General features: G+C 46.2%; 2 protein-coding genes across 7 annotated transcripts in view; one reads left to right on the forward strand and one right to left on the reverse strand.

The window, feature by feature from the left end:
* Window positions 1-728: 728 nt before the first annotated feature.
* LOC121167063 (endoplasmic reticulum metallopeptidase 1-like) lies at window positions 729-2,481 on the forward strand. Its single transcript, XM_040996438.1, has 2 exons — window positions 729-1,546; window positions 1,646-2,481. Exons 1-2 carry the CDS (start codon window positions 1,394-1,396, stop codon window positions 1,808-1,810), a joined length of 318 nt encoding a protein of 105 aa, XP_040852372.1. The 5' UTR covers window positions 729-1,393; the 3' UTR covers window positions 1,811-2,481.
* Window positions 2,482-5,658: 3,177 nt separating this feature from the next.
* Window positions 5,659-26,877, reverse strand: part of LOC121167061 (guanine nucleotide exchange factor subunit RIC1-like) — a 33,389-nt gene continuing 12,170 nt past the window's right edge. For 4 of the 6 annotated variants that reach the window (XM_040996436.1, XM_040996433.1, XM_040996434.1 and 1 more), the window contains 5 exons: window positions 22,482-22,581; window positions 18,476-18,604; window positions 9,201-9,378; window positions 8,871-9,059; window positions 6,967-8,126 (listed from right to left, as the gene is read on the reverse strand). In XM_040996436.1, the coding sequence (XP_040852370.1) occupies window positions 7,838-8,126; window positions 8,871-9,059; window positions 9,201-9,328 (606 nt within the window). In that variant the 5' untranslated portion in view covers window positions 9,329-9,378; window positions 18,476-18,604; window positions 22,482-22,581 and the 3' untranslated portion in view covers window positions 6,967-7,837. Of the gene's footprint in view, window positions 8,127-8,870; window positions 9,060-9,200; window positions 9,379-18,475; window positions 18,605-22,481; window positions 22,582-26,877 lie in introns of all 6 variants that reach the window. The other 2 variants (XR_005885531.1, XM_040996437.1) reach the window with 2 other exon arrangements.

A 26,877-nucleotide genomic window follows, 5' to 3' on the forward strand; every position in this document is an offset into this window, starting at 1 on the left:
GTTCTCACGTCCCGAGCCTCCCGCACCCATGGGAGGCAGTGACGGCCTCAGATTCCAGGCTCCCGCCACTGGGGCCCAGTTCTGTCTGCTGTGGACCGCAGGGGAAGGAAGACCTCTGCTTCTCAGATAAAGTTTCAAATTTCATTTTGAGTTGTTGTTTCTGATATTTACAGTTGCAGGTAACTGTGCTACTTTCTGACCTTGGTAATGTAAGTACTTCATGCTGGGAAGTATGTTCTGTGCTGTGAACACACGGAGTGTGAGGTTCACGTGAGGGCACTTGAGAAAAGTCGTGTAAAGCGGAAGTCAAGGATGCTTAGAATTCTGTAAGCCACGATGCCATTTCCCCAATGCACATTAGTGTTCTAACCTCATTCCATTCGCCTGCTCGTATGATTCATTCATCTTGTTCAGATCCCCTGTGTCATTGTGGTTGATTTTTTTACTGAGAGTAGAATACCAGTATGTTTTATTGGGGTGTTGGAATGTCACCCATCTTGTCTAGTTCTGTTTCATAAAACACGTTACATGGTGCAAAGATAGTTTTTAACCGACTAATTTTAAAATGCCCATTTGAATATGTTTTTCTTGAAAAAAAAATTTCTTTGGCTTATCAGGCTTTTACCAAAACTATTTCGACGTTGTTGAAACACTTAATACCTTTAATTCAATAAAAAGTTTGTCAGATTGGTAAGCTATTTTAAAAACTAAATAAACCTAACTCACTCACTTCTGAGTGGGTTTAGATTTATCTAGTTTTTCATGACTGATACTTGGACTAGTCTTATTTGAAAGACATCTTCCATTCTCTGGTTCGCTACCTGGATGGCTGAGCTGGCCAGCTTCTGCTCCTTCCCAGGTGTGTTAGCTGGAAACTGGGTCAGGAGGGAAGTGTCTGGAACCTGAACCAGGATTCTGGTGCCACAGGCGGCAGCTTTGTCCACCTGCTATGCCCCCACACCGAATGCTGTGAGCAGCCGAGCACCGGGGCGGTGACCTAATTAGGCTTTCTCATTTGGCGTCCCATCCTTCCCCGTTGCGGCTCTCTCATCACTTTGGGCGTTGAGCCTGTACCACAGGAATGCAGAAGGTATGGAGAGACTTCAGAAAACTTTGTGGGAAGTATAATTAAAACATTTATTTTTAAACAATTTTCAAGTAAAACAAGAGGGAAAGACAGGAAGTAGTAAGGTTATTTTCATGGAAAACGTGTATGAGAAATTATGCATTTTCTTAAAAAATCTGAATTGTATCGCTTTCCTGCAAGCTTTCTGAAGTGCTCAGGCATAACGTGCTACAACAGTCTGAGCCTTGGGTGGCTTGGTTGCTTTTTCAGATAATTCTTACAAGACTAACTCTTCTTCCTTCCTGCTGTCTTTCAGGACCCAGCCACATGTCATTCTACGTGCGCGCTCACAAGGGGTCCACCCTCTCGCAGTGGTCTCTGGGCAATGGCACCCCGGTCACAAGTAAAGGGGGGGACTACTTTGTCTTCTACTCCCACGGACTCCAGGCTTCCGCGTGGCAGTTCTGGATAGAAGTGCAGGTGGGAATTTTCTTGGCCAGGCTCCCAGGTGGCCCTAGCGAGCATCCACGGGTTTTGCTGTTGGCGTGCTAAGAGAGCTGCCCGTTTCTCTCCTGGCAGGGCTCGGCGGACCAGCCTGAAGGCATGGTCACTGTGGCCATCGCCGCCCACTATCTCTCCGGGGAGGACAAGAGATCGCCAGCACTGGACGCCCTGAAGGAGAAGTTTCCAGACTGGGCGTTCCCCTCCGCCTGGGTGTGCACCTACAGTGTCTATGTGTTTTGATCTTGTGACTGAGCGTGAAGCATGTGGCCAGTGGATAATTCCTGTGACACAGTCTCTCCCTGGGTCACGTGGATGTTTGTAACTCAAGTCACTGAATTTTAATGGAGAAATGTTGGAAGAACTTCGGTTAGCACTTTTCAGGGCCCAACACTGCAATGGTTAAGCTGTGGGACATACATGGCCTGCTGACACTTGACACTGCCAGTCCTCTGGCACTTAAGCACAAGCGGGCATCGCCACTGTCATTCTGTGACCTTCAGGACAGAAGCCCATGACCACCGCAGTAGCCACTCCTCCAGGATCAAGGACATAAACTGAGGCCATCCTTAAGGAGACAGAAGTCCTAGCCAGCCCGCGTGCTGCCTCAGGGGAAGCAGCTCTCGAGGTCTAACTGGGGGGCCCTGGGAAGGGACAGTCCTGCAGATGGGACACTGGGCCACGCAGTGGACTTTAGGCCCCAGCCTGTGCTGAGCCACCTGGCCCCGAGGGGAGCAGGCTGGGGTCACCACAAGTTGACAAGGGGTCCCCGAAACGGACTCTTTCCCTCTGAAATGTGCTCCACTTCCCTAGGGATTCTTGCAGACTTTTTAGGTTCCAAATTATTTTCTGTGCAAGTCCTTAACTTCCTCAGCACTGACCTGCCGCTCTGGTTACCATGGGGTAGAGCAGAGTGGAAGGGGGAAGGTGGGGATTTTATAAGTATTATTTTTTTTTCTCGTGGGAGTCTTCTATTTTACAAGGTTAATCCTTTAGGACATGATGTCCTGGCTGAATTGGGGCCTTTTGTTCTCAACCGTGCCCAGTGCTTGTGTCGTCACTGACGGGGAAGATGGGCATGCGACACACGCTGATCTGGGCTCTAGCTATGACGTCAGTGGTAAACTGCTGAGCTTTCTGGATAAATTCTATGAAACGACAGGCCAGGAGATAGGTGAGAAAAAAGGCACAGCCAAAAGGGGGAAAACAAAGTTGGCATCTCCTGGGAGTCCAGGCGTTGCAGCGCGCCCTCAGGGCGCCAGGGGCAAGGGCGCAGGGCCGGGATGTGCCCGCTGGAGCCTGGGCTGCGGCAGTCACTGTCTGGTAGACAGGCTGTGCTGTTTCAGGTGTTTCAGGTGTCTGGCTTGTGCTCCTCTCCTGCCGGGTCTTGTTTGTAACCGTTAGCACAGTTGAGGGCTTAGACTCACACTTGTAAGGGAAAGGAAAGAGACCAATGAATTTGCAGACAGGCACACTGCCCCGTGGCTAACATAATCACTAGAAATTAGTACGTAGGAAAGCCACCCCCCATCTCACCTTGAGGACCTTCTGTGAGAGCTGCTGCCTGCGTGGCCTCCTTGGGAAAGGATGCTGGGACTCCTCAGCAGGGGTCACGGCTGTCCTCGGGGGTACTTTCCTCCTCAGCATTATGGTAGTTTGGATGCTGTATAGTCAGTAACAAGCTGCTAAGCAGTCTCAGGGCTTGTTAATACACTGGCCAGTTGTCTTTAGCGCCCGAAACAGGTCGTCATAATCAGCATAGCGTTACTGCACCATTAGGAAGCACACCATCGGAACATCGGAACACCTTCCCCGAGGGTCTTGCCCAGCTCTAACTAATGCATTATTTTCTACAGAGTTAAATTCAAGTAGCACAGTACACTTTCAGGGAAAATATGAAGAATTATGATTTAAGTGCTTTTTCCTTCTGTTGAGCTAAGAATGACTGTCGCATGGAGTGCTTCCACAGTTAGCCAGGATGCCTCCAGCCGTCCCCGCCCCGGGAAGCTGGAGGGAAGCAGACTGTCTGATCCTGGTTTGCTGCCTTGTTGAAGATTTGTTGTTGCCTTACAATGTTACTGAAATAAACTTTTTACCATAAATGATTGCTCTCTCTAATGAATGAAGCAGTTAACTTGTAATGCAGAAACATGCCATACCATTTCCTGTCCACAGGGTGGCTAGCATCCCAAACCAGCCAAAGTGACACATGTTCTCTGCCTCCATCACTTTCACTACAAACTGAAGTGGTGGTACCCTTCCAGAGAAGTTGACCATATTTATACATCTTAAAGAACTTCCTTTTCAACAGTGACCACCCCCCACAGAGCGTGCCTTGGAGGTGAAGCAGCTCTTCGTGGCGGACTGTAACCACAAGTATTTACGTGTCTCTTTGAAACTACCGCCTTCACATTTGATTTTCAAAAATGTAACCTGTAATTTCTGCTCAGTTGCACTCTGCAGTGACGCAGTGGGGCTTACCCCAGAGGTCGTTGATTTAATGCAAAACAGTAAGGTAGTACACTCAGTAATACAGAGTAGAAGCAGGGGAGCGTCTTAACAGACGAGTAAACGCTCTCCAAAAATCCTATGAGAAACCTCAAGCTAATACGGTACTCAGCAAGCCGGCAGCTCCCCTAAAGAGCAAGAAGACACGAGGCGCGGCTGTGTCTCAACTAGTGGCTCCATCTAGCTGGGGAATTTGCCAAGTTCAAAGGGACAGGATGGATCTTGGTTGAAATAAAACACAGCCTCAAATGTATGGCATTTTCCATCAACTCCTGCAAAGCTACAGCCATTAAGCCCGCCTGGTACTGATCTAAGGACAGCCTATGGAACGTTACACCACAAAGTACAATTAAGCAAATCCAGCGCCTGGCGTGATGGCGCAGTGGTTAAGGTCCTCGCCTTGCATGCCCGGGATCCCATATGGGCACTGGTTCTAATCCCGGCAGCTCCTGCTTCCCATCCAGCTTCCTGCCTGTGGCCCAGGAAAGCAGTGGTGGACGGCCCAAAGCTTTGGGACCCTGCACCCTGTGGGAGACCCGGAAGAGGCTCCTGGCTTCCGTGCTCACTTCGGGAGTGAGAAGATCTTCCTCGCTGTCTCTCCACCTTTCCAAAAAAAATAAAGCTTAAAAAAAAAGAAGTAAATCCAGCGCCTGGCGTGATGGCGCAGTGGTTAAGGCCCTTGCCCGGGATCCCAGATGGGCGCCAGTTCTAATCCCGGCAGCTCCTGCTTCCCATCCAGTTCCCTGCCTGTGTCCGGGAAAGCAGTTGAGCACGGCCCAGGGCTTTGGGACCCTGCACCCGCGTGGGAGACCTGGAAGAGGCTTCTGGCTTTGACCGTGCTCACTTGGGGGGTGGGGGAACATACATCTTAAACCTGAGACACCGGCCTTGGGTAACAGGTCATAGACTCATGACCCTGGAGGGATTTTGTGTGGAGGTTAGGACACTTGGGATACCCTCTCCTGTGTCAGTGAAAGAGGTGCCCACTTGGGGGAGTGAGTCATCGGATGGAAGATCTTTCTTCCTCTGTCTCTCCTTCTTTCTTTGTCTCTCCTTTTTCTTTCTCTGTCTGTCTCTCCTTCTTGGTCTCGTCTCTCCTTCTGTCTCTCCACCTTTCCAATCAAAATAAAGCTTTAAAAAAAAGAAGCAAATCCAGCACCCGGCATGATGGCACAGCGGTTAAGGTCCTCGCCTTGCACGCCCGGGATGGCCGGTTCTAATCCCGGCAGCTCCAGCTCCCTGCTTGTGGCCCGGGAAAGCAGTTAACATTTAACATTGCCAACTCTGATTCTCCCATTACATATCTACATAGAATAAGAATTTTAAATCTCTGAATTTCGAGTTGCAACATAAGGAAAATTTAAAAAGGTAAAATTACAAAAAGTGGCTTTCAATACATATTTTTGCTGTTGCCTGATAACAAATAAACAGAAGTTTGTGCAATCATTTTTATTGCCCTTATTAAAAAAAATACAAATTACAGAAGTAGCAACAAATTTAATTACAAGCAAATGTTGACTCTCCCCTTAGATGATTTCTTTTGGTATCAACAAATAATTGACATGAATGCACTAAAACTCAAATAGTTATAGTAATATTTAAGTTCCTTGGTTAAAATGATGGCTTAAAACAATTGATGTGAACCAAACAACATGGTAAAAATGAGTTTTTCAAAGAATTCAAAGTATCTAATAAATAGAACATGTAAACTTACCAATTTTCTTCCCTTGTGGCCTATTTATTAGTTGAAAGCCAACATTTCACAGAGGAAGGGACTCGCTCACGGCCTCCACCGCAGGAGTCACCCTGTGGGCGCTGCTCGCAGGGTGACCTCGGCGGCAGCATGGTGTGAGCTAGCCAGCTGTGTGCAGCTGTTACTAAATGAGGATCTGCAGCAAACGACAGTGATGCTGGTTCCCTCTGACGGACCGGGGCAGGAGAAGAGAGGTCAGTTTATTTTCTGGCTGGGCTGCCTGGACTCATTCAGGAAACACTGACCTTCCAGCCATTCAGGGAAAGGTGGTTTGAAGCTGACTTAAGTAACAGTAGCACCAGAAGGACCAGGTACCAATAAGACCATATTTGATCCATTAGGAGTTTTATGGTGTGAAATTATTGCACTTCTAATGTAAAAAGTAAATGACAGTCAATTCCCCCAAATCAGTAATTTTGAAGAGTTTGATGAATTATGAACCAAACAATTCAAGATAGTTTCAATTCCCTTCAAAGGAAACGGGCTAAGAACTGAATCCGGGTATTTCCTTTCCAGGGCAGCGAGAGGACCAGGCCTTGTTTCTGAACTGGAATTGCACTGTGAGAAGAGGCTTTTTTTTTTTTTTAAACATAGTGGTACGAATTTGGTCCATATCAAATATGTTGTTACAAAAATAAGTTTTTGTAAAAAATAACATTGCATTCCTTGTTCAAATTGCACAGTACAAACAAGCTATCTAAATGAATACTGTTATAAGGTAATTAGATACAGTGGAGGATAGGTGACTAGTATGAACCAATTATGAAATATGCAGTTTTCACAACATGAAAACAAATTTGTCATCTACAAATACATAAAATACTCTAAAGTTTACAATGAAGGATGCATTCTTTACAGACTAATTTTTAGTAGCCGTGATAAGGTTCAGCAGTCTATTTACATAAAAGTCCATTTTATTCCATTTACAAAATCAATAAATAGTAAACTATGTTAATTTGCACAAAAATCTGTTCCATTTCATGATCAGTGTGAGCATTTTGTTATGACCAGCTGAGCCAATAAGGAGTCTGTCTTTATGAAGACCGCTCTTTTTGGGAAAGAAAAACAAGCCCTGTTGCTATAATTCTCTAAGTATTTATAGGCATGCGGAATCCAGCATAAAACCTTACAAATTATAATACAAGTGCTAAAAATATGAGTAGTGTCTTTGGATTTATTTACACCAAGAGTATTCACAAAAAGGTACAATTTTTTGATACAAAACAGTTTAGTGGCATCTACCAGCAGAATTGGTGAGAATTCCTCAGCCTGTGCCCACACTGATCTAGGAGGAACAAAGCTCGCTCCAGCGGGCACCCTCGCTCCGTGTGGACAGCCTGCACGGATAGGACTGGGGTCTGACGGGCTGCCAACGGTAAAGGAGAACGGCTCACGCTGACACGGGCAGGGGAGCTGCCAAGCCGGACATGGAGAACGGAACCGGAGAAGGTTTGTTTTGGTGCAGACACCCTTGGCGTTCACGTGTTATGACACTCAGTTTCCACGGCTTTTGGAGGCCCCCGCGGCACCAAAACCAACATCCCGGAACTCCGCTTTCCACGGCCCTCGTGCGCGTCCCCGTGCTGTGCCAAGGCAGGCATCTGTTCGGGAGGGCCAAGCAGGGAGTGTAGTGAGCTCGGACCCGGTCAAGCACCTTAGCACACACAGTCAACCAGGGAAAAGCGCGAGAAGCTCTAAGCAGTCAAAAGCTCACCGGGGCCAAGCACTCCCTTAAGAGCTACCAGCCTGTGAATAAAGCCCAAATCTGCTAATGTACGTATGTACAGCATGTTGTATTTCTCCTGCAGCTTAAGAAATTTTTTATGAAAGATGCTTTATTTGATATCACATTTTTACGGAGTCGGAGATTTCTTACTTAAAATCTAATAATACTTTACGAAAGAGACTCTGAGCCCCTGCGTTCTCTTCCCCTTTAAGTCATCCGTCTGCAACTAGGACACAGTGGACTCAGCTGCTGCTAATACTGCTTGTCACACGTCGCCTCACGGTCAGGACACAGAGCAGTCGTAAGTCCCATCCTGAAAGGGCTCCTCCTGCTCTGCCCGAGCCGTGTCGTCCTCCTGGCGGCTGGCTGCACTGGTCCCCGCCGCCTCGCCCTGCGGGACGGCTCCGTGGCTGCAGGATCCCCTGCGCTCCTCGGCCCGGGGACTGGCCTGCTCCGTGGTCTTGCCTGTGGTTACTGGCTGGAAGGCGTCAGGCTCAACTTGCTCTTCCGTCATCTCACTGAGCTTCTGCAGTTGAGGCTTAATCATGTTTAAAAATGGCTTATATCCAGGGCTAAGCAGAGGGGGAGAGAAAAGCAGCTCTCATCTTCCAAATTCACAAGCCTTGGTACAGTGTTAGATCAACATCTAAGCGCGGACAGTAAAGGCAGCAGCAGGCTGTGGGAGAAGGCAGGCTGCCGAGTGGCCTGCTCAGTGCCCTGGGACTGCCACACATGGGGCCACGACTCCAGGATCTGAGCATTAGAAGCAAACACTGACATTTTAACATCAAACACATGTGGCAACTGAAGAGAATGAGGTCCATGTAAGGGAAATCCTGACGCAGAAACCCACATCCCGCTGACAGCAGCGGGGCTGGGCTGGACCACGAGGCTTCTCCAGTCCCGTCAAGCACTCAAAATGTGAGCTTGCTAGCAGCCACCATGAAATGCTAACTTCAGACTGATCTTTTCAAGCCGATCTTTTCAAGCCGACCTTTTCTTCAATTCCATAGAACTATAAGCCTTAAGTTCGAGACTAATTCTAAGATGATCTGCTGTGCGGCAGCCCCAACCTAGTGATGTCTTTTCATATTGCAATGTATAAACTCAACTTCACTAAAGAGACATTAATCATTCAAGTAGCTGGGTCAGGAATGACTAAAGTAAAAATTAATATATGGAAGTATTTTTATTTCTAGTTAACTTAAAACTATCAAACTTGAACAACATAACTAAACCAGCTGAACCACAACTAAGCTGTGAGGAGAAGGGACAGATCCACCGAGGGCTAAGGGGCCCAGGGAGACCACACTTACCAATCCGTAGAGGCCCACTGGTCCACAGCACGGAGCCCCATCTTAATGTTCTGTAACATCTCTCCATCCACCTCTGAAGACTGTATAATAGCCAGAATCTGGTTGATTACTGAGGATTCTCTCAGAATCAGGCCAATGACAATGCACCAGTCCAAACATCCGGCCTCCATGAAAATATGCAGGAAGTACCTAGAGCGGAAACACCAGGGTTGGGACTGGGAAGAAGCAAAGCTTGCATAGGGCGGCAGTGATCAGAAGGCAGCGGTCCCTCTAAGCCATCTCTACGAACTCCCCGAGTCGAGACTGAGCTTGAAGATCTGAGGGACTCACCGAAGCTGGACCTGGGATTTATGAGGGCCTTTGCTTGCCAGCTCCATGGAGATGTGCTCCAGCTCGGACGGAGTCAGACTGAGCGTGGAGAAATTCTCCTCGACCACCGTCCAGTCCCCATCCACCATGGAGCTGCTCTCAGTCAAATCCGTGGCTGAACCAATACTGCATTCGTCACCTGATGAAGAATCAGCAAATCACAAACCAGGTTCATGTGGAACACACTATGTATGGATTCTGCCTAAATATTTACTTATTTATTTCAAAGAGTTACAGAGGACAGACAGATCTTCCATCGGCTGGTTCGCTCTCTAAGATGGCCACAATGACAAGCGCTGGGCTAGCACAAAGTCAGGAACTTGAGCCAAGTCTTCCTGGTGGGTGGCAGGTGCACAAACGCCTCGCCATGTCCCGCTGCTTTCCCAGCCACTGGCAGGGAGTTCAACAGAGGTGGAACAGCCAGCACCAACTGGGGCCCACAGGTGATATACAGAGTAGCTTTATCTTCTATGCCACAATGCTTACCCCTCCTTTAATTTTAACTTTGAGCTGTTTTTGCAGATGTTAGCTTTACAATTTTGAACCAAAAAACACTGGATTCACTGCTGAGCTTGTGCCATTCACAGCAGTAGATGCTTGAGAAGAAGGTCGCTGGAGTCGACCAGACAGTACGTGCCTTCAGTGTCACAGTGACCATGAGCGGACAGTGTTCTGTCTCCCACAAATAAGCTTTGATCAAGTCCTTAGATTCAGCTAAATTACAGCAAATACAGAGGAAACTGCTTAAAAACTAAGCACTTAGAAGCAATCAATAAAACTACCATGAGAAAAGATCCCCAGACACAAGTTTCTTCAATGAATGTTCTATAAGAGGTGGGGGAAGAGAAGGGTACACTCAAGAACAGATTTAAAAATGTGAATGCAATGTGTGAGCCTGATTCGGGTCTTGACTCATACTATTACAAAACCGTGACATTTGGGTGTTGGTTCAGTTGGCTAATCTCCCCTGTCAAGTGCCAGGATCCCATGTGGGCACTGGTTCATGGTCCCGACGCTCCAGGGCCCGAGATGTACATCAGCGTGGGAGGCTAGAAGACTCCTGCCTGGGGATCAGCTCAGCTCCAGTGACGCGGCCGTCTGGGGAGTGAACGCTGGATGGAAGACCTTTCTCTCCTCTCTGGAAATCTACCTCCCCAACAAAAAGAAATCTTTTTTTTTTTTTTTTAAGATTTATTTATTTATTGGAAAGTCAGATATACAGAGAGGAGGAGAGACAGAGAGGAAGATCTTCTGTCCGATGATTCACTCCCCAAGTGAGCACAATGGCTGATGCTATGCCGATCCGAAGCCAGGATCCAGAAACTTCTTCCAGGTCTCCCACACGTGTGCAGGGTCCCAAGGCTCTCGGCTGTCCTCGACTGCTTTCCCAGGCCACAAGCAGGGAGCTGGATGGGAAGTGGAGCTGCCGGGATTAGAACCAGTGCCCGTATGGGATCCCAGCGTGTTCAAGGCAAGGACTTTAGCCACTAGGCCATGCCGCCGGGCCCCAACAAAAAGAAATCTTAAGAGAAAATCAGGACCTTTGAGAAACAAGCGGATGGAAGACTGACCTGTCTCCTCTCTGTAAGTGTCCCATGAGGTGCACAGGCGCTGTGTCCCTGCCTGGTCTGGTCTACCCCCCACCCAGCTCACGCTCCTCAGTGTAAGTTGCTGTTCAGCTAGGGAACCTCCCCTTATTCTCCTGTCAGCTCTGCCTCCTCCTTTCCTGGTTCTCACGTGTGTTGGTTGGGTGCTGCGGCTGCATCCGGCTCAGGCTACCTCACCTTGGCATTCCAACTTGTGTGTTGCTTTTGTCACGACTGGACCTGGTTCAACCCACACTCTGTTCTGGCGATCATATTTACCAGTGGATGACATGAACAGATTCAGCCTGGTCTGCCCCCGACCCATGCCAAATGCATGCCAGTGGGACACTTTCGATGACCTCTTGGCTGTTACCTTCCATGTTCCTTGCGCTGACCTGCAGGGTCTGTGTCCTGCTAGAGGAGTTGCCTGAGCTCCTCCATCAGAACCCCTCCATGTGCCAGGTTTCGCGCATATCAGTGGGTCCATGTGCCAGTTCGCCTCTTGTCCTAGCAGGAACAGTGGCCTTTCCTAACTGGCCATCATCCCATTCTGGTTCTTGCTGTAGAGTGTTTCAGCCCAGCCACGGTCGTCCATGCCCCCATATAGCTCGTATATGGCTCAGTTGAGGTTGGGACCTAGCCTAGTCCGTCCCACATCCACCCTGGTACTCCAAAGCACCAGAAGGTGTTACTGTCTGGCCCGGCCCGGTACATCTTTTTCCAATCCACATTTGTGCCAAGGGAGACAACAACTGTATCCAGACCCTGCCGCAGCCCCATCCACCTGTCATGACCCCTGCCTTAGACACCGTGGCTCAACTCTGTGCTTAATGTGGACCAGTTGGAGCCAAAACCAAGCTGGGCATGTCCTGTGTTGCACCCTGTGTTCCAGTCATGCTAGTGGACTAAGGTTTGCTTAGTCCGAACATTCAGCTCTCAGTCCCACACTTACATTAAGGTTTCATGTCCCGGTTCCTGGGAATCACCAGAAATTAGTGTCTCACCTACGCTAACGCTGGTCTTACTTTTGGGTGTCCCAAAGCAGCTATTTCATATCATCAAAAACCCCAGAGCTCGCCGCTGGGCGGCCAGCAGGCAGAGCCTGACACCACTTGGTGCACTGGCCACCCAAGGCCTGGGCCTCTGAACCAGCAAAAGACAGAAACCTTTCCATCTCTAGCTCTCCTTCTTTCTGTAAATCTGCCTTTCAGATAAAAACAAATCAATCTTTAAAAATATATATATCAGAGCAGTAATAAAACAAGCTAAAAAAAATAGTATAAAACATCAATGAAATGAAGACTTGGTTTGGGGGATGATAAAATCAACAAACCTTTAGCTAGCAATGGAAAGAGGGGAGGGAATCAAGTAATTTAGAAACAACCAGATAGTGTAACTGATAACACACGAATATAAAGGATCATAAGAAACTGCTAGGAGCAAATATAAGCCCAAAACCTGAAAAACTGGATGAAAGAGAGAAAGTTCAGGACACACAAACTGCCAAGATGCAGGATGAGAATGACATCCAATTGTAATTTTAAAATCTTCAAAAACAAACAAACAAAAAAAACGAGACTGGCTGGCTCCACTGCTGAATTCCACCAAACTTCAAAGAAAGAATCGGGGCTGGCATGTGGCTCAGGAGAGTAAGCCACCACCTGCAGCACCACCCGATGCACCAGGACCCCACAGGGGCGCCAGCTGGAGTCCTCTCCACTCCACTCCCAAGCGGTAGCCGGCCACAGTCCTGGATCCCCGCCACATATGCCGCAGATCCAGATGGAGCTGGAGGCTTCCTGCGTGACCTGTCCAGTCCCACCTGTTGCAGGTATTCGGGAAGTCAATCAGAAGGTGCTCCCTCTCTTATCAGATAAATATTTTATAGAAAGGTACGAAAATGAAGAGATAATAGCAATGATTCTCAAGTTATTCCAAAAACCTTGGAGGGACGCATTCCAAACTCACAAATTCAGCATAACCTTCATCCCCCAAAACAACAAAACATATTAATCTCACTGATGAACATAAACGCAAATTTTCTCAACAAAATAAAATCTACCTGCACATCAAAGAGCACTTATTCATTAACTATCTCTCCCTCTTTCAAATAATTCTTTCATTAAAAAAATCATTCAGCACGATCACGTCGGATTTATCCCAGGGATGCAAAGACGGATCAACTAACATAAATCGATGAATGTTACTGCATTGTACAGTCATTTAAACAGATGCAAGAAACAGCATTTGATACAATTCAACATCACCTCATGAAAAAAAGAAATTTGAGCAAATGAAGTCTAGAACAAGCACACCTAAACACAACAAAGTTATATATGAAAAACCCACAGCCAATCCCATTCCAAGAAGGTGACGGGGCAGCGAGACGAGTGACGACAGGCCCTCTGCCCATGCTGGAGTATGAGCAACTCCTAACTCCAGCCCCCAGCTTCCCATCAAAGCAGGCATGTAGAGACTGGTTATGGCCCAACTGGGTTCTCCTATGACACGGAAGACCTGGAATGAATTCCCAATGTCAGCCCTGCCCCAACTCTAGCCATTGCGGACATTGTGGAGTATTTGGTCTGGCTCTACCCTTCTCAGAAAGTTTATGATTTTTTTTTTTTTATTGGAAACGAAGATATATAAAGATCTTCTGCCCACTGATTCATTCCCCAAGTGGCTGCAACAGCCAGAGCTAAGCTGATCCGAAGCCAGGAGCTTCTTTGGGGTCTCCCATGTGGGTGCAGGGTCCCAAGCCTTTGGGCTGCCCTCAACTGCTTTCCCAGACCACAAGCAGGGAGCTGGATGGGAAGTGGAGCAGCCGGGACCAGAAACGGCACCATATGGGGTCCCGGAGCATACCAGGCAAGGACTTCAGCCACTAGACTATCACGCCGAGCCCATCACATTGTTTTTTTTTTTTTAAGATTCATTTTATTTTTATTGGAAAGGCAGATATACAGAGAGGAGAGACAGAGAGAAAGAACTTCCGTTCGATGATTCACTCCCCAAGTGAGCACAACGGCCGATGCTATGCCTATCCGAAGCCAGGAGCCTCTTCTGGGTCTCCCACGTGGGTGCAGGGTCCCAAAGCTTTGGGCCGTCCTCGGCTGCTTTCCTGGGCCACAGGCAGGGAGCTGGAAGGGAAGCGGGGCTGCCGGGATTAGAACCGGCGCCCATATGGGATCCCGGGCGTGCAAGGCGAGAACCTTAACCACTGCGCCACCGCGCCGGGCCCCACATTGTTTTTTAATAGGGAAAAATTCAAAGTGTTTTCTCCAAGATCTGAAATCAGACAACCATGTCCATTCTCATCACTCTCACTCAACATAACATTGGAAATGAGCAACTAGGTGGAAGAAAGAAAAGCCATGTGGCAAGGGCAAATGTCAAGTGATCCTATTTGTGTTTTTGATTTTGAATACAAGTATAGAAAAATCTAAAAACTACCAGCAGACTACTTTCATGAAGCTTTATTTGAGAGAAGGCAGAGAGTGAGCTGGCAAGGGTTGGTTTACTTTCTAAATGGCTGCAACAGTCAGATGCGAGCTAAAGTCAAACTCCATGCAGGTCTCCCCGAGAGTACCAGGGGCCCAAGCACTCAAGTTGTCCTGCACTGGTTAGCCCAGTGCAATAGCAAGAGCTGGGCTGTAAGTGGAGCACCCGGGACTCTCATCAGCCACGCTGTGGAATACCAGTGTTGCAGGCAGATTAACCCACTGTGCCACACTGGCCTTCAGCAGCCTATTAGAACTGCTAAACGAGTTGAGTGAAGGGGGTACCAACTTAGCACACAGGGCAAGGCAAGCAGTACAGTGGTTAAGCTGCCACCTGGGCTGCTCACACCCCCCTATCAAAGTGCCTACATGGAATGCCCGCTTCTCCACTCCTGCTGAACTCTCCTGCCAACAAGCACCCCAGACAGCACAACACAGTACTGGAGTCTCCTGGCTCCTGGTTTTGGATCAGCTCAGCTCTGGCTGTTGTGGCCACTTGGGGAGTGAACCAGCAGGTGGAAGATCTTTCTGTCCTCTCTGTGGATCTAGCTTTCCAATAAAAACAAACAAATCTGGGCCCAGCGTGATAGCGTAGTGGTTAAAGTCCTCGCCTTGCTCACACTGGGATCCCATATGGCTGCCGGTTCTAATCCTAGTGGTCCGGCTTCCCATCCAGCTCCCTGCTTGTGGCCTGGAAAAGTAGTTGAGGGTGGCCCAAAGCCTTGGGACCCTGCACCTGCATGGAAGACCCGAAAGAGCTCCTGGTTCCTGGCTTCGGATTGGCTCAGCTCCAGCTATCATGACCGCTTGAGTGAACCATCGGACAGAAAATCTTCCTCTCTGTCTCTCCTCCTCTCTGTATATCTGCCTTTCCAATAAACACACACTCATAAATAAATACATCTTTTTTAAAAAAATTTTTTAAATGGTGCTGGAACAATTTAATACCAACAATAGACTGGGACTTTGTCCATATTTCTGACCATATGCAAAATTACCTAAGACCTGAAACTGCTAGAAGAAAAAGGAGAAAACACTTTAAGATGAACATTTTTGCGGGGTAAAGCTTCCAAAGCAAAGGCAAGGAAAGCAAAAACAAAGGTGGACGTTTGCGCACAACAAAGGAAATAACAGTGGAGAGGATCTTCGCAAGCCGCTGTGTTACTAAGGATTGTTATATGGGTATGTAGAGAACCCAAAACCACACAAAATGACCTGGATATTTCTTAGAAGAAACAGTAAATGCATGAGAAATGCTTCATTTCATTGGCCACCGGAAACATAAAACTACAATGAAATTCATCTCATGCCAATTCCAGTGGTTATTAAAAAGACAACACTTGGCAAGGACGTGCAGCAAAGGGAACTGCAATACACGGGAGCGACGCAAGGCAGCGGTGTGATCCGACCAGTCCACTTGCGAATGCGCACTCAGGGAGACGCTGCGCTCCGTGTCCACGGCAGCACCAGTCCAGTCTCAGTGACAGATCAACAGATGAGGACACGTGCTGTACCGTGCGCTGGAATACAACTCCGGGACAAGAGGGGCAAGCAGACAGAACTAGAGGACAAGGAATGCTAGAAAAGCAAAGCTGGTCTCCAAGCAGAATACTAACTACCAGTAGCTAACGAAGGTTATCAAATTGTAAATGGATATGTAGCCGTTAGTAAAGGAGAAGCCTTTGTCACAGACTGTGTTCTGCGACAATCTGGACTGTGTGTGACAGAACTCTACTTCACTCACCTTCACTTAAATGAGGCAAGTACAAAAAGTCCACGTAGAATAGGAACTCTGCAAAAAGTATGTCTGCACCAAACAAACATCTTTTCATGTTATTTAGTTTTCATTTTTATTTAGTAAAGCAAATCTTCTTCCTCTTTGATCTTTCTCTTTAACAAATAATAAAGCAAGGGAAAAATCCAGTTTAAGAGCTTAGTGAGGGCTGAAAGGTAAGATAAAAGGAAACTGAATTCATCTAGAGAATAAGGATACAGATAAAATTAAACAAGAAAAAGCAGGCTACAATACAATCCTACAAATGTAAACAAATATAAAGTAAACTAGTAAGTCAGAACATTATTTGGGGAAGCTCCTCAAGCTTAAAGGAAAACCAGGTGGCCAAAACGATGGCCCAACTGTCTAATCCTTTGCCTGCTAGAACTCAGCATCCCACACAGATGTTAGTTCTTGCCCTGGTTGCTCGACTTCCCACCCAGCTCCATCCTTATGGCCTGGATGCTCAATTCAAACTTGATCCAAACTTAATAAACAACAACTACAACAACAAAAACAAAAAACAAAAAAAGCACTGAATGATGGTCCAAAGTCTTGGGACCTTGCACCCGTGCGGGACGCACAATAAGCTCTTGGATCCTGGCTTCTGCTCAGTTCAGTCCCTGCCAGCATCACCTATGGTGGTGACACTATTGAGAGTGAACCAGCAGATGCAAAATCTCCCTCTCCCTCTTCTTGTTTCTGCAAATCTATTTTTTTGCAATAAAAAATAAATCTTCAAAAAAAGTAAAAACTGAAAAATAAAAAAAAGTAAGGAGAGCCAATATCTGAACAATAGTACTTCAAAAAGAGAAACTGACTTTTAAATGGAGAGATTTCTCCAAATTGACATAAAGACAATCCTGAGTCTAGAGAAGTCGAAAAGACAAAGGAATTTTATGGCTAGACACATGATACTGAAATCAGAACATCAAATGCAAAGAATCTCAAAGGGCCGCCACAGTGCCACAGTATGTTACACTATCACCTGTGACAGCAGCATCTCCTATGGATGCTGGTTGCTCTATTTCAGATTCAGCTGTCTGTGAATGCATCTAGGAAAGCAGTGGGAAGTGGCCCATGTTCTTGGGCCCATGCCACACACCTGGGAGAATGGATGAAACTCCTGGCTCCTGTCATCTTTGGCCTGGCTCAGCTTCACTGGTTGCAGCCAAAATTTGGGGACTGAGCCAGCAACTGAAAAATACCTCCCCTCCCTCTGTCTTCATCCACCCTCCTACTATGCCTTTCAAAGAAATTAATTAATTAATCCTGCTTTCCCCACACCTTTTAAAATTCTTCGTGGTCCTGTTTATGTAAATGCTGAAGAAGTCACAGACACATCCAGGGATAGATGTGCAGAGTGAGGAAAGTGGGAGAGACAAGTTTGTATTTTCATCTATGTCCATCAGGACAGTGAGTGCACCCCTTCCTGTTGCATGGCTTCTTGTGACCCAGAGAAGGAGAGTGGTTACATGCCAACGCCCTCAGCTCCAAGTGAAAGGCGACTGGCTGGGAGAAAGGATCAGCTACTCCAGCTCCAGTCCAAGTCCTTATTATTGACATGGGAAGCAGCTAATGGTTGCTCAAGAACTTGAGTTCCTGTCACATATGGGAGAGACACTGATGCAATTGCTGGCTCCTGGCTTCCTTCTGGCCCAGCCCTCAGTTACTGCAGCCACTTGAGGAATAAATCAGTCAGTAGATTGCTTTTCGCCTCTCACTCATTTACTTGAAAGCATCAAATAAATAAGCTTTCTTTTTTAAGTGGAAGAAGTTAATAACCTATGCTGGAAGAAATTAAGTACATCAATAATTATTCATCATTATGATAAACTGCTCAACCTGACCTACTGATTGAAAACTGTATGGGTAACATGGCCACATCCCAAACTAGAGGGTCTACGTTCAATCTCCAGCTCTGCTTCCTGCCTCCACAGCCCTACCAATACAGACCACAGGAGGCACTAGTAACAGCTCATGTATTTGGGCCATGCTACTCATGTGGGAGACTCTGAGTTCTCAGCTCCCAACCACCTTGCCCAGCCCTGGCTGTTGGAGGAATCTGAACAGTGAAACAGCAGATTGGCCATTTCTTTTGGTCTGTCACCCTGTTTCTCTCGCTCTTTCAGCCATTTGAATCAACTTTAAAAAAACAACAAGGGAAGAACTAAAAGTATTTGGGTATCAATACCATAGAAAACTTCTCCAAGGACATTCTTTCAAAATTTTATACTTAAAAACTTGCTCTATACCCCTTCTGTTTTATCTTAGACATATACATGATTTTGCTTTCTCAAAAAAATACAAATCTTACATTACTTGTTCAACTTAAAGACAGAACAAACATTTTTGAATACAGCATTGTTTACTTACATATCGAAAAATTCTCCACATAAAAATGCAAATGAGAACAAAAGTAATGGCTGAACGTATATTGCAACCCCACAGAAATCCACGGGGATGAGCTCTTTGTCCAGCATCCTCAGGTACTGTAGGAACAACCTTCAAGACAAAGAAAACTCAGTTCTTAAAAATGCAATTGAGGCAGTAAACAGAGATCCAAATCTATATAGCCAACTCCATTATTTTCCTTTCAGGAAACGGGCTGTAGAATCATAACAAACAGAAGGCACCACAGGAAATTCTTCTGGAAACTTCTACCTACTATCACTCAGTGCAAAAGACGCACGATAGAGAGAAAAGCAATCATTTCTCAAACTGGACTCAAATACGAGCATCCCCACACCTTCCAAATGATGGGACAGGAACAGAGAAGGCCACTGAAAGAAGCTGAGTAATGTAAGTTCAGCTTCTTTCCTTTTTTTAACACCAAATTGGGTTCTATATATATAAAGTATATTATATTCTCCGTGAAAAGATTTCCCTACTGGAAAGGGAAAAAAAAGTTATCTGAAGCTTTCAAATGAATTTTGAGGTGTGGGTCTTTTGTTTAATGATTAAGATTACATTCCACAGAATTGCCTTGCTCAATTCCCAGTCCCAGCTCCTGACTCCAGCTTGCTGCTCATGCAGAATCGAGAAAGCAGCAATGGCTCCAGTAACGGAGGTCCTGCCCCCACAAGGGAAAGCTGAGTTGTATGCGTGACTCCCAGCTTGAGCCCCAGACACAGCAGACAAGCAGGTGAGAGCACCGTCATTCTCTGACTCAATCTTCACAACTCTCAAACAAATATTTCAATTACAAAGTCTAAAAGTCACTGACAGAACTTTGGGTTTAGAGTTCTTGTTTAAAAAGAGTCATTTTGTTTACTTGGGAGGTAGAGTGAAAGAGTCAGAGACTTCTCTCCACTTCCCCAAATGGCAAAAACTGGCAGCTAGGTCTGGTCGAAGTCAGGTGCCTAGGACCAGATCTAGGTCTCCCACATGGGATGCAGGAGTCCAAGCACATGGCCAGTTTCTGTTGCTCTCCTAGGTGCATCAGAGGAAGTGGATCAGAAGTGGTGCAGCCAGTATTGCAGTGTGGGAGGGCAATGTCATGGGAGGTAACTTTATCAGCGATGTCACAATTCTGCCCATGTGTTTAGATTCTGAAGCCCTGCACTCCAACTCTATAGGTTTCTCCTATTATCTAGGAGGGAATGATCTATTTTCACACTCAGGAAATTGAAAGGGAAGCTCTATTTTTGGCCCTTCATGGTTGTGATGCCATAACTGTGACCTTGGAAATCACTTCTTCTCTCCCATTGGTCTTGAGCAAAATACAGCTCGACTTTCAACCTGGTTCTGTAGTTCAACTCTCTCTGGATCAAGCCCCAGATGCCACTTTATGAAAAATAAAGCACACAGGCAGGGAAAAGAAGATGACAAATGCATTTTAAAGAGCAATCTGAACTACAAGCTTAGTTCTTTCTGGGCTTCAATCCAAAATCTCTATAGCAAATTTTCCTTTGGTAGACGGTAGACCTTTCTGCCTAAGGGGGGACAAAAAAAACTTACCAAGTATTCTCCCCTCCAAGATCTTTTTTATAACTCTAATCCTCGCAGCCAGGCTGCTCTCTATGTATTTATTTAATATAGACCAAGTAAATAAGCCTGATAATTTGAGAGGCAGAAAAAGAATTAGTCCTCTTGTTGGGATGCCTAGATTGCCAGAGCCAGAAAGCTGGCAGTTTTACTCCAGATTCCTTCTTTCTCTCCTCCTTCATATCTAATAATGAAGTAATACTCGTTTTAACTTTTAGTGCCTAACTATGTGCCTACTCACTATTTCCTCCTCTATTCCTACCACTCTGTTATCACTCACTTCAGTTCTATCTTGAGTTTTGCTTCTCTGACATCTAACCTACATCCTTACCTAGGCCCAGGAAGGCCCAAGTCTAACTCCCGGAAAGGCTTCAACCAGCTCCCCAACACCTACAGCACTTGGACTCTATGTCCCTAGCAAGCACACCAACACATCAGTTCCTGAGCCCACTCTCCACTAACACAGCTGCTTTTCTCTTCATGCACCACTGTGCTTCATGCCTCCACTGCTTAAACCAGCTCCTTAGCCTAAAGACTTCCCTAATCAAAGAAAATACCATCTCTTCCAACCTTCAATTTCCCTAGCAGACTGTGTGTATGCTTCAGTAAGCATTTGATTCTTTATACTAGTGTTGTATACTCATTTTTGTCTTCTCTCCCCCTGCACAGCTTGATGCTGGTGGACAGACAACAAACACACACACACACACCTACAGTACAATAAATGAATAAACAGAATAATTGCAACTGCCTCAATGTTTAAATGGTCTTTAAAAAAAATAAGAGTGTGTAATAAAACATGGCAAGAGAAATACCACTTAACATGCCCACAACTACTACCATGAATACTGAAGCAGGAAAAATCTGTTACCTAATAATAAACTGAAGCTAACAAACAAATAAACAAACAAACAAAAAACCTCTGGGAATTCATAATCGCTATGCTTTAACAATATCATCCCTGTTAACAAGACAAAGATAAAAGAGGGTAAACAATCTCACTTAAAAGCATCTCTCAGGGGCACTCTTTATTGGAAGATGATGAATTATAATCCCAAACTCTGAAGCTAGCTCAGGTGTCCTTTCAAGACAAGAGGTTTCATCACTACATGGATTTAGGGATTTCTGCCCTTAACTTTGTCAGAGTTGGAAGGACCATGTGTCACTGACCCCCGCTCAAACTTTAAAACAAAAAGGCTACTTCATTTGGAACTCAAGAACCATTCCCATACTTTGTGTAGACCAAGTTCCTGATACCCAGGTCCTGCTCTACCACAGGAGCAAACCACACAATACACCTGGCCACAGTGAGGGCTGGCCTCAGACCCTGAGATCACACTGGCTCAGATTACATAACCCTGAGGGCACCCAGACTCACTTCACGTAGCTCATCCTGGAACTACCCCACATGTAAATGTGGGGTGGCCCCGGGGGGCTCCATTCACGGAGAAGAGGGTTAAATATCCACTACCACCATCCACAGCCTCCATGGGAAGAATACTGGCTTTGTTTACAATCCACTCCTGGCAACTGGAGCGTACCACTCCAGAGCCAGCTATGGGGGACCAGGGAGAGCCACAGAACATGGATCCCACAGGCCTGTGGTGCCACAACACACAACTGATAGGGCATCATGATGGCCCCTTTGGTACACTTTCTATCCCAGCATAATACAGGTCTGAACCCATCCCACCAGAGCCTGTGACATACCCTCTCGCCACCAGCTCACCCCTCCTCATAAATGGAATAGTCCAACTGCCACTGGGAGTCACCCTCCATCTTGGTGGAAGGCTCTCTGAAATGGGCAGGTGTTATACCTAGGGAGGCCCCACACACCCAGAAAATAAAAGTGTTTGGGCCTGGAGAACGGAACGGGGCCTCAGGCCCTGTGCTGTAGTTTGGGCTATACAGCCAGGAAGGTTGGGGCTGTGGCGCAGACACTCAGGACTTGGGAAGCTGTGGTGGTCACTGCCAAGCTCTTCCCAAGGTCCTCGTGGTGCAGCTCCATGAGGTGACTGCAGTGTGCCCCCTTGACCTGGCAGCTAGCCAGCCCAGGCCTGAGCCTCAGCAGCTGATCCACGGTAACGGAGGCAAATCATGAGGATAGCCCGTCAGTGTCCAAGTGCCATCAGGCAGCTAGCTGGTCTATCATGACACTCAAAGGGTGGGAGGAATCTGGGAGCTCCATTCCACATGTGCCCACCTGGGAAAGAGGCTGGCAGGGACTACCCACTAACAGGCATCCATCCTCTTGCCTTCTGAGGATATGGCACCTGTGCACTTTCACTCGGAGCCCTGACCCAGTCCAGGGACCATGCCAAAGGACAGAGGCAGGAAGCCTCATTTCTGATGCAAAACCCTGGTCTCTCCAGTCCTGGGTTCTCACAGCACTCACCTGCCCATTGCCTGTCCCTCTGTACAGATCAGGACCCAGAAAACTCTACTGAAGAAGTGGCTGAGAGAATGTGGCATGCAATGCTTGCTTGCTGGACTCCCTGCAGAAACAAATGAGGTTGGTTAGGGACACTTTTGCCCACCGTGCCTCCTTATTCAATCCATTCCCTGAGACACTTCTTCATCCAAGGTGGACATCCCACTTGGCCCAGCAAGCAAGCAAGCGTGATCACCTGCTCTGGGGGTTGCTGGGCCAAGTGGGATGTCCATCCCAGAACTAAAAGGCCTCTGCCTTGTGAGCCATCCCTGCATCCAGAGGACGTGGACTCAGGAGATCATCCTTTACCCACACATCCCTGTAACGTGAGACCATCCCCGCATCCTCATGCTCCGATCGCACAAGGTTATCTATGGAACTGAAGGCCAATGTCATGTGAAGTCATCCTAGGCCACAGTTCTGTCACACAAGGTCATCATTGTACTCACAGACCCAGTTGTTAGAGGCCACCCTGCATCTACAGATCGCACACCCATCAAGTCAGCTCTGCATGCAAACGACCTGTCACATGAGGCTATCACTGCATCCAAAAGCCACTCTCATTGTGTGGCCCTCCCTGCACACACAGGTCACCATCATGTGAGGCAATGCTGGGGTCCGTGTGATGGGTGTGGAAGACAGGAAGGTGTGAAGAGTATAGTTCCTTTGCAGGCAGGGTCGCAAGGAACTTCCTGCTGTGTGGCAAGGCCCGGTGGATGTCTCTACAACACCTGAATGCAGCTCTGCCTCCCTTTGCATGGACACCGGACAACCCCGCTGAGTATTCTGTAATCTATTTAGGCATTGTCTGCCTCTGCGGAGTTACTGTTAAACGTCAGTAGGAACTTAGAAGCTAATGTTGCTAGTGGCTAGTTTTCAGCCAAAGAGCTATTATCGCTGTTAGGGCTGCGTCCTGTGGCAATATGTTAATCAAGAGTGTTAACTCCCCCTTTTGATCCTATGCTAATCTTTTAGGTCCCTTCCTTCCTTGACTGTCTCAAGACCTAGCTGTAAAGTAATTGTGGTAGGAATGTGCTACTGACTGATATGCATCATCTATTGAAAACCTTTTCCTAGCCAGGCACCAGTTGGTTAACATTCTAGCCTTAGGTGAAACAAATGGCAGAGTTATCTTTGGAAACACCCACTTGACCATGACGTAAAAAGTCTGAGCCAGAGTTTGACTGATTTTGTATAAATAAAGCGGACAGCTTTTGTGCGTGGTCCATTATGATGATGAAGAGTTACTAGTGGTCCGTCTCTTTCTTTGCGCCTCATCCACGCACCCTTCGCGAGTTCCGAACTCAGCTGGAGCTGGACTCCGGCAAGTGGCGCCCAACAGGGACTCGACGAAGGTAAGTCTTTTCTTTCTCTTTGCGGCGTGGATAGGACTTCACCCAGGGTGCTGCAGGCCCCCTGACAGAAGGTCAGGTTAGGAGGGGTGAATAGTCAGAACTTATATTGAGAAGTTGTGTACCCTCTGTGCTGTAAAAATGGGCCAGAGCGATTCTAGTGAAAGAAGTTTATATGCTGATATTATTAAACATACCTTACATAGGAAGGGCATTAAAGTTAGCAAGAAGCAATTATTAGAATTTTTACAATTTGTACAAAAAGTTAGCCCGTGGTTTATTGAGCAGGGCACTTTAGAATTAAACACATGGGACCAGGTAGGGAATGATATGAAAAGGTGGTATCGGAGTAATGGACGAGTGGGCATGCCATCCTCTGCATATGCCATTTGGAATGTTTTACGGCAGGCACTAGATGTGGGACCTGAGCCTTATCCCGCGCCTTCAGCTCAGCAGGGAGAACATACTCCCCTTCTTGATCCTGAGAAGGGAAGCTTAGGCCTTAGTTATAGCTCAATGGAAAGTGTCTGTCCTGAAGATAATGTAAAATATTGTAAAACTGATCATGGAAGTTTAACAGATGAGGAAGAAGATTTTTTAAAACCAGAAATATTTAGATCAGGAGTTAGAGATTGTGAAAAGGGGCAAATGGCTGAGTTACATGATAATAGGTCTCCTGCTGTTGATGATAAGCCTTCAAGGTATTCTGCTAAGCCTTGTGAGCCCCTTCCACCTAGACCAGATCCAGCAAAGATTGGCTTTAATGGGGCAATGCAGCAGGCACATAAGGAAGGTGATTTTTTCTGTTTTCCTGTTGTTTATGAATGCGATGATCCTGAATGGGAACCGTTGCCTCATAAGCTTATTAAAGAACTAAAGCATGCTGTCTCTGACTACGGGCCAAACTCCCCGTACACTATGACAATAGTGAAGAGCCTAGCAGCAAAGTGGATGACTCCTTATGATTGGTTTCAGGTTGCTAAGGCTTGCCTCACAGGAGGAAACTTCCTTTTGTGGAAAATGGAATATGAGGAATTAGCTAAAGCAGAAGTAAAGTCTCAGAGATCTGTGAGGCATGGCAAACTTTCTTTTACCTTAGACATGCTTTTAGGACAGGGCACTCATCTTGGCGTTTCAGAACAACTTACTCTGCCTAAGGAGACATTACAGCTTATCTCCTCCCTGGCACTAGGAGCATGGAGACGCTTGCCATCTCCAGATCAAAAGTCTCCAGGTTTTGTAAATGTTAAGCAGAAGCCTGAGGAGCCTTTTGCAGATTTTGTAACTAGACTCACCGAAGCAGTCAGCCGGACAGTAACTAACAATACAGCTACAGATCTCATAGTTAAACAGCTAGCTTTTGAGAATGCCACTCCAACTTGCCAAACCTTAATTCAGCCAGTGAGAAGGACAGGAGATTTGGCAGACTATGTTCGAGCTTGTGCTGAGGTAACTCCATCTTATATGCAAGCGTTAACTATCGCTGCAGCTCTTCAGGGTCAAACTGCTACTCAGATTTTAAAGAACATAAGAGGCAATCAAAGAAATAGAAAAAGAAACAATTGCTATTCTTGTGGTGGAGTAGGGCATATCAGCCACAGCTGTCCTGCCAGAAACTCATCCCAAAATTTCAAACAGGAAAAAACTTATAGGGACACTCCTAAATCCAATTTAAATATTCCTCGCACTGTCTGTCCGCGGTGTGAGAAGGGATTTCATTGGCAAAAGGCTTGTCAGTCTAAATTCCACAAGAATGGGACAGTTCTATTGCCTCACAGTCAATCTAAATTGAGTAAACAGTCTGTACAGGGTGAGATGCAGGGAAACGAGAGATGGGCCCTGTCCTGGGCCCCCCAAGTAATGAGGACATGCATGGATATTGTCTCTGAAAGATACAAAACTAAAATGATGAGTGCTGCATTAAGCAATGGTTTAAAGCAAAATAGATCTAAATGTCATAATTGTGGCAAATTGGGACATATGTGGAAAGATTGTAGGAAACGAAATACCCGAAAATTTGGTGAACAGGTTATGGGTTATCTAAAAGCCTGTGGTAACATGGGGACTTTCAAACACCCTACTCACCTTGCAAGGTTTCAAACCACTGCTATTCAGAAGCAAATGAATGCTAAGTGTTCTAACTGTGGGAAGCCCAGCCACCTTCCAAAACAATGCAGAGCAACATCTCTTTTAGCTCAAAAATGTGGCACTAATACTGTTAAGGATCAATGCCCTAAGATAAATTCTAAATGTCACAGAGGTGTACATTGGGCAAAAGTATGTAAATGTAAATCTAAAATTGATCATGATGGCCAGCGCCTGTTGTCAGGAAACTCCTGGCGGGGCCAGTCTCAGGCCTTGAATAATCAGAGGTTTAAAAGACAGCAATATTTTACCCAAGCTGTGCCTATAGAAGAGTAACAGACTTAAAACCTGATATTGATTATGGAAATGCTAATTAAAAGTTGGTATCTTCCTTGGCAATTAATTATACTACCTACTGTTCATACCCCAACTGGATGTTTGTGACAACAAGGGTCTTTAGAGTGGCTGCATCTCCTTTCCATGTATAAAAAGGTTATTACTCCTTATTGTGCTTTGGTCTCCACCTTAATTATTAAGAGATATAGGAATAGGAGCCTTTTTGCAAAGATGTAAATTAAATAATTATTCCTTATAGCTCTTAACAGCTTAGTTATCTAATATCTGAGGATGAGACATGACAAATAGCACTCTTAACCCTTGTGGGTACAATTTCATACCATTTAACTAAAAATCTCCTTGTTAAAAGTCATCCGGTAATATTTCAAAAGATTTGCTTCTTTAGTCTTTACAGATGGGTCACCTAACAAAATAGTTTCTCTAATCATAGATTTTGAAAATATCCTTACTGACCGATGGAAACACCCCAATTTCCTCTTAAAACTTGGAGGAGGGAATGCTTTCATTTTTCCACAGGTCACGGACTTGCTGATGTGGATTCCAGATCCACTGATTAGGCATCCTTG

Source organism: Ochotona curzoniae, unplaced genomic scaffold, assembly GCF_017591425.1.
Source record: "Ochotona curzoniae isolate NIBS_2020 unplaced genomic scaffold, NIBS_Ocur_1.0 patch300, whole genome shotgun sequence".
NCBI classification, from domain to species: domain Eukaryota; kingdom Metazoa; phylum Chordata; class Mammalia; order Lagomorpha; family Ochotonidae; genus Ochotona; species Ochotona curzoniae.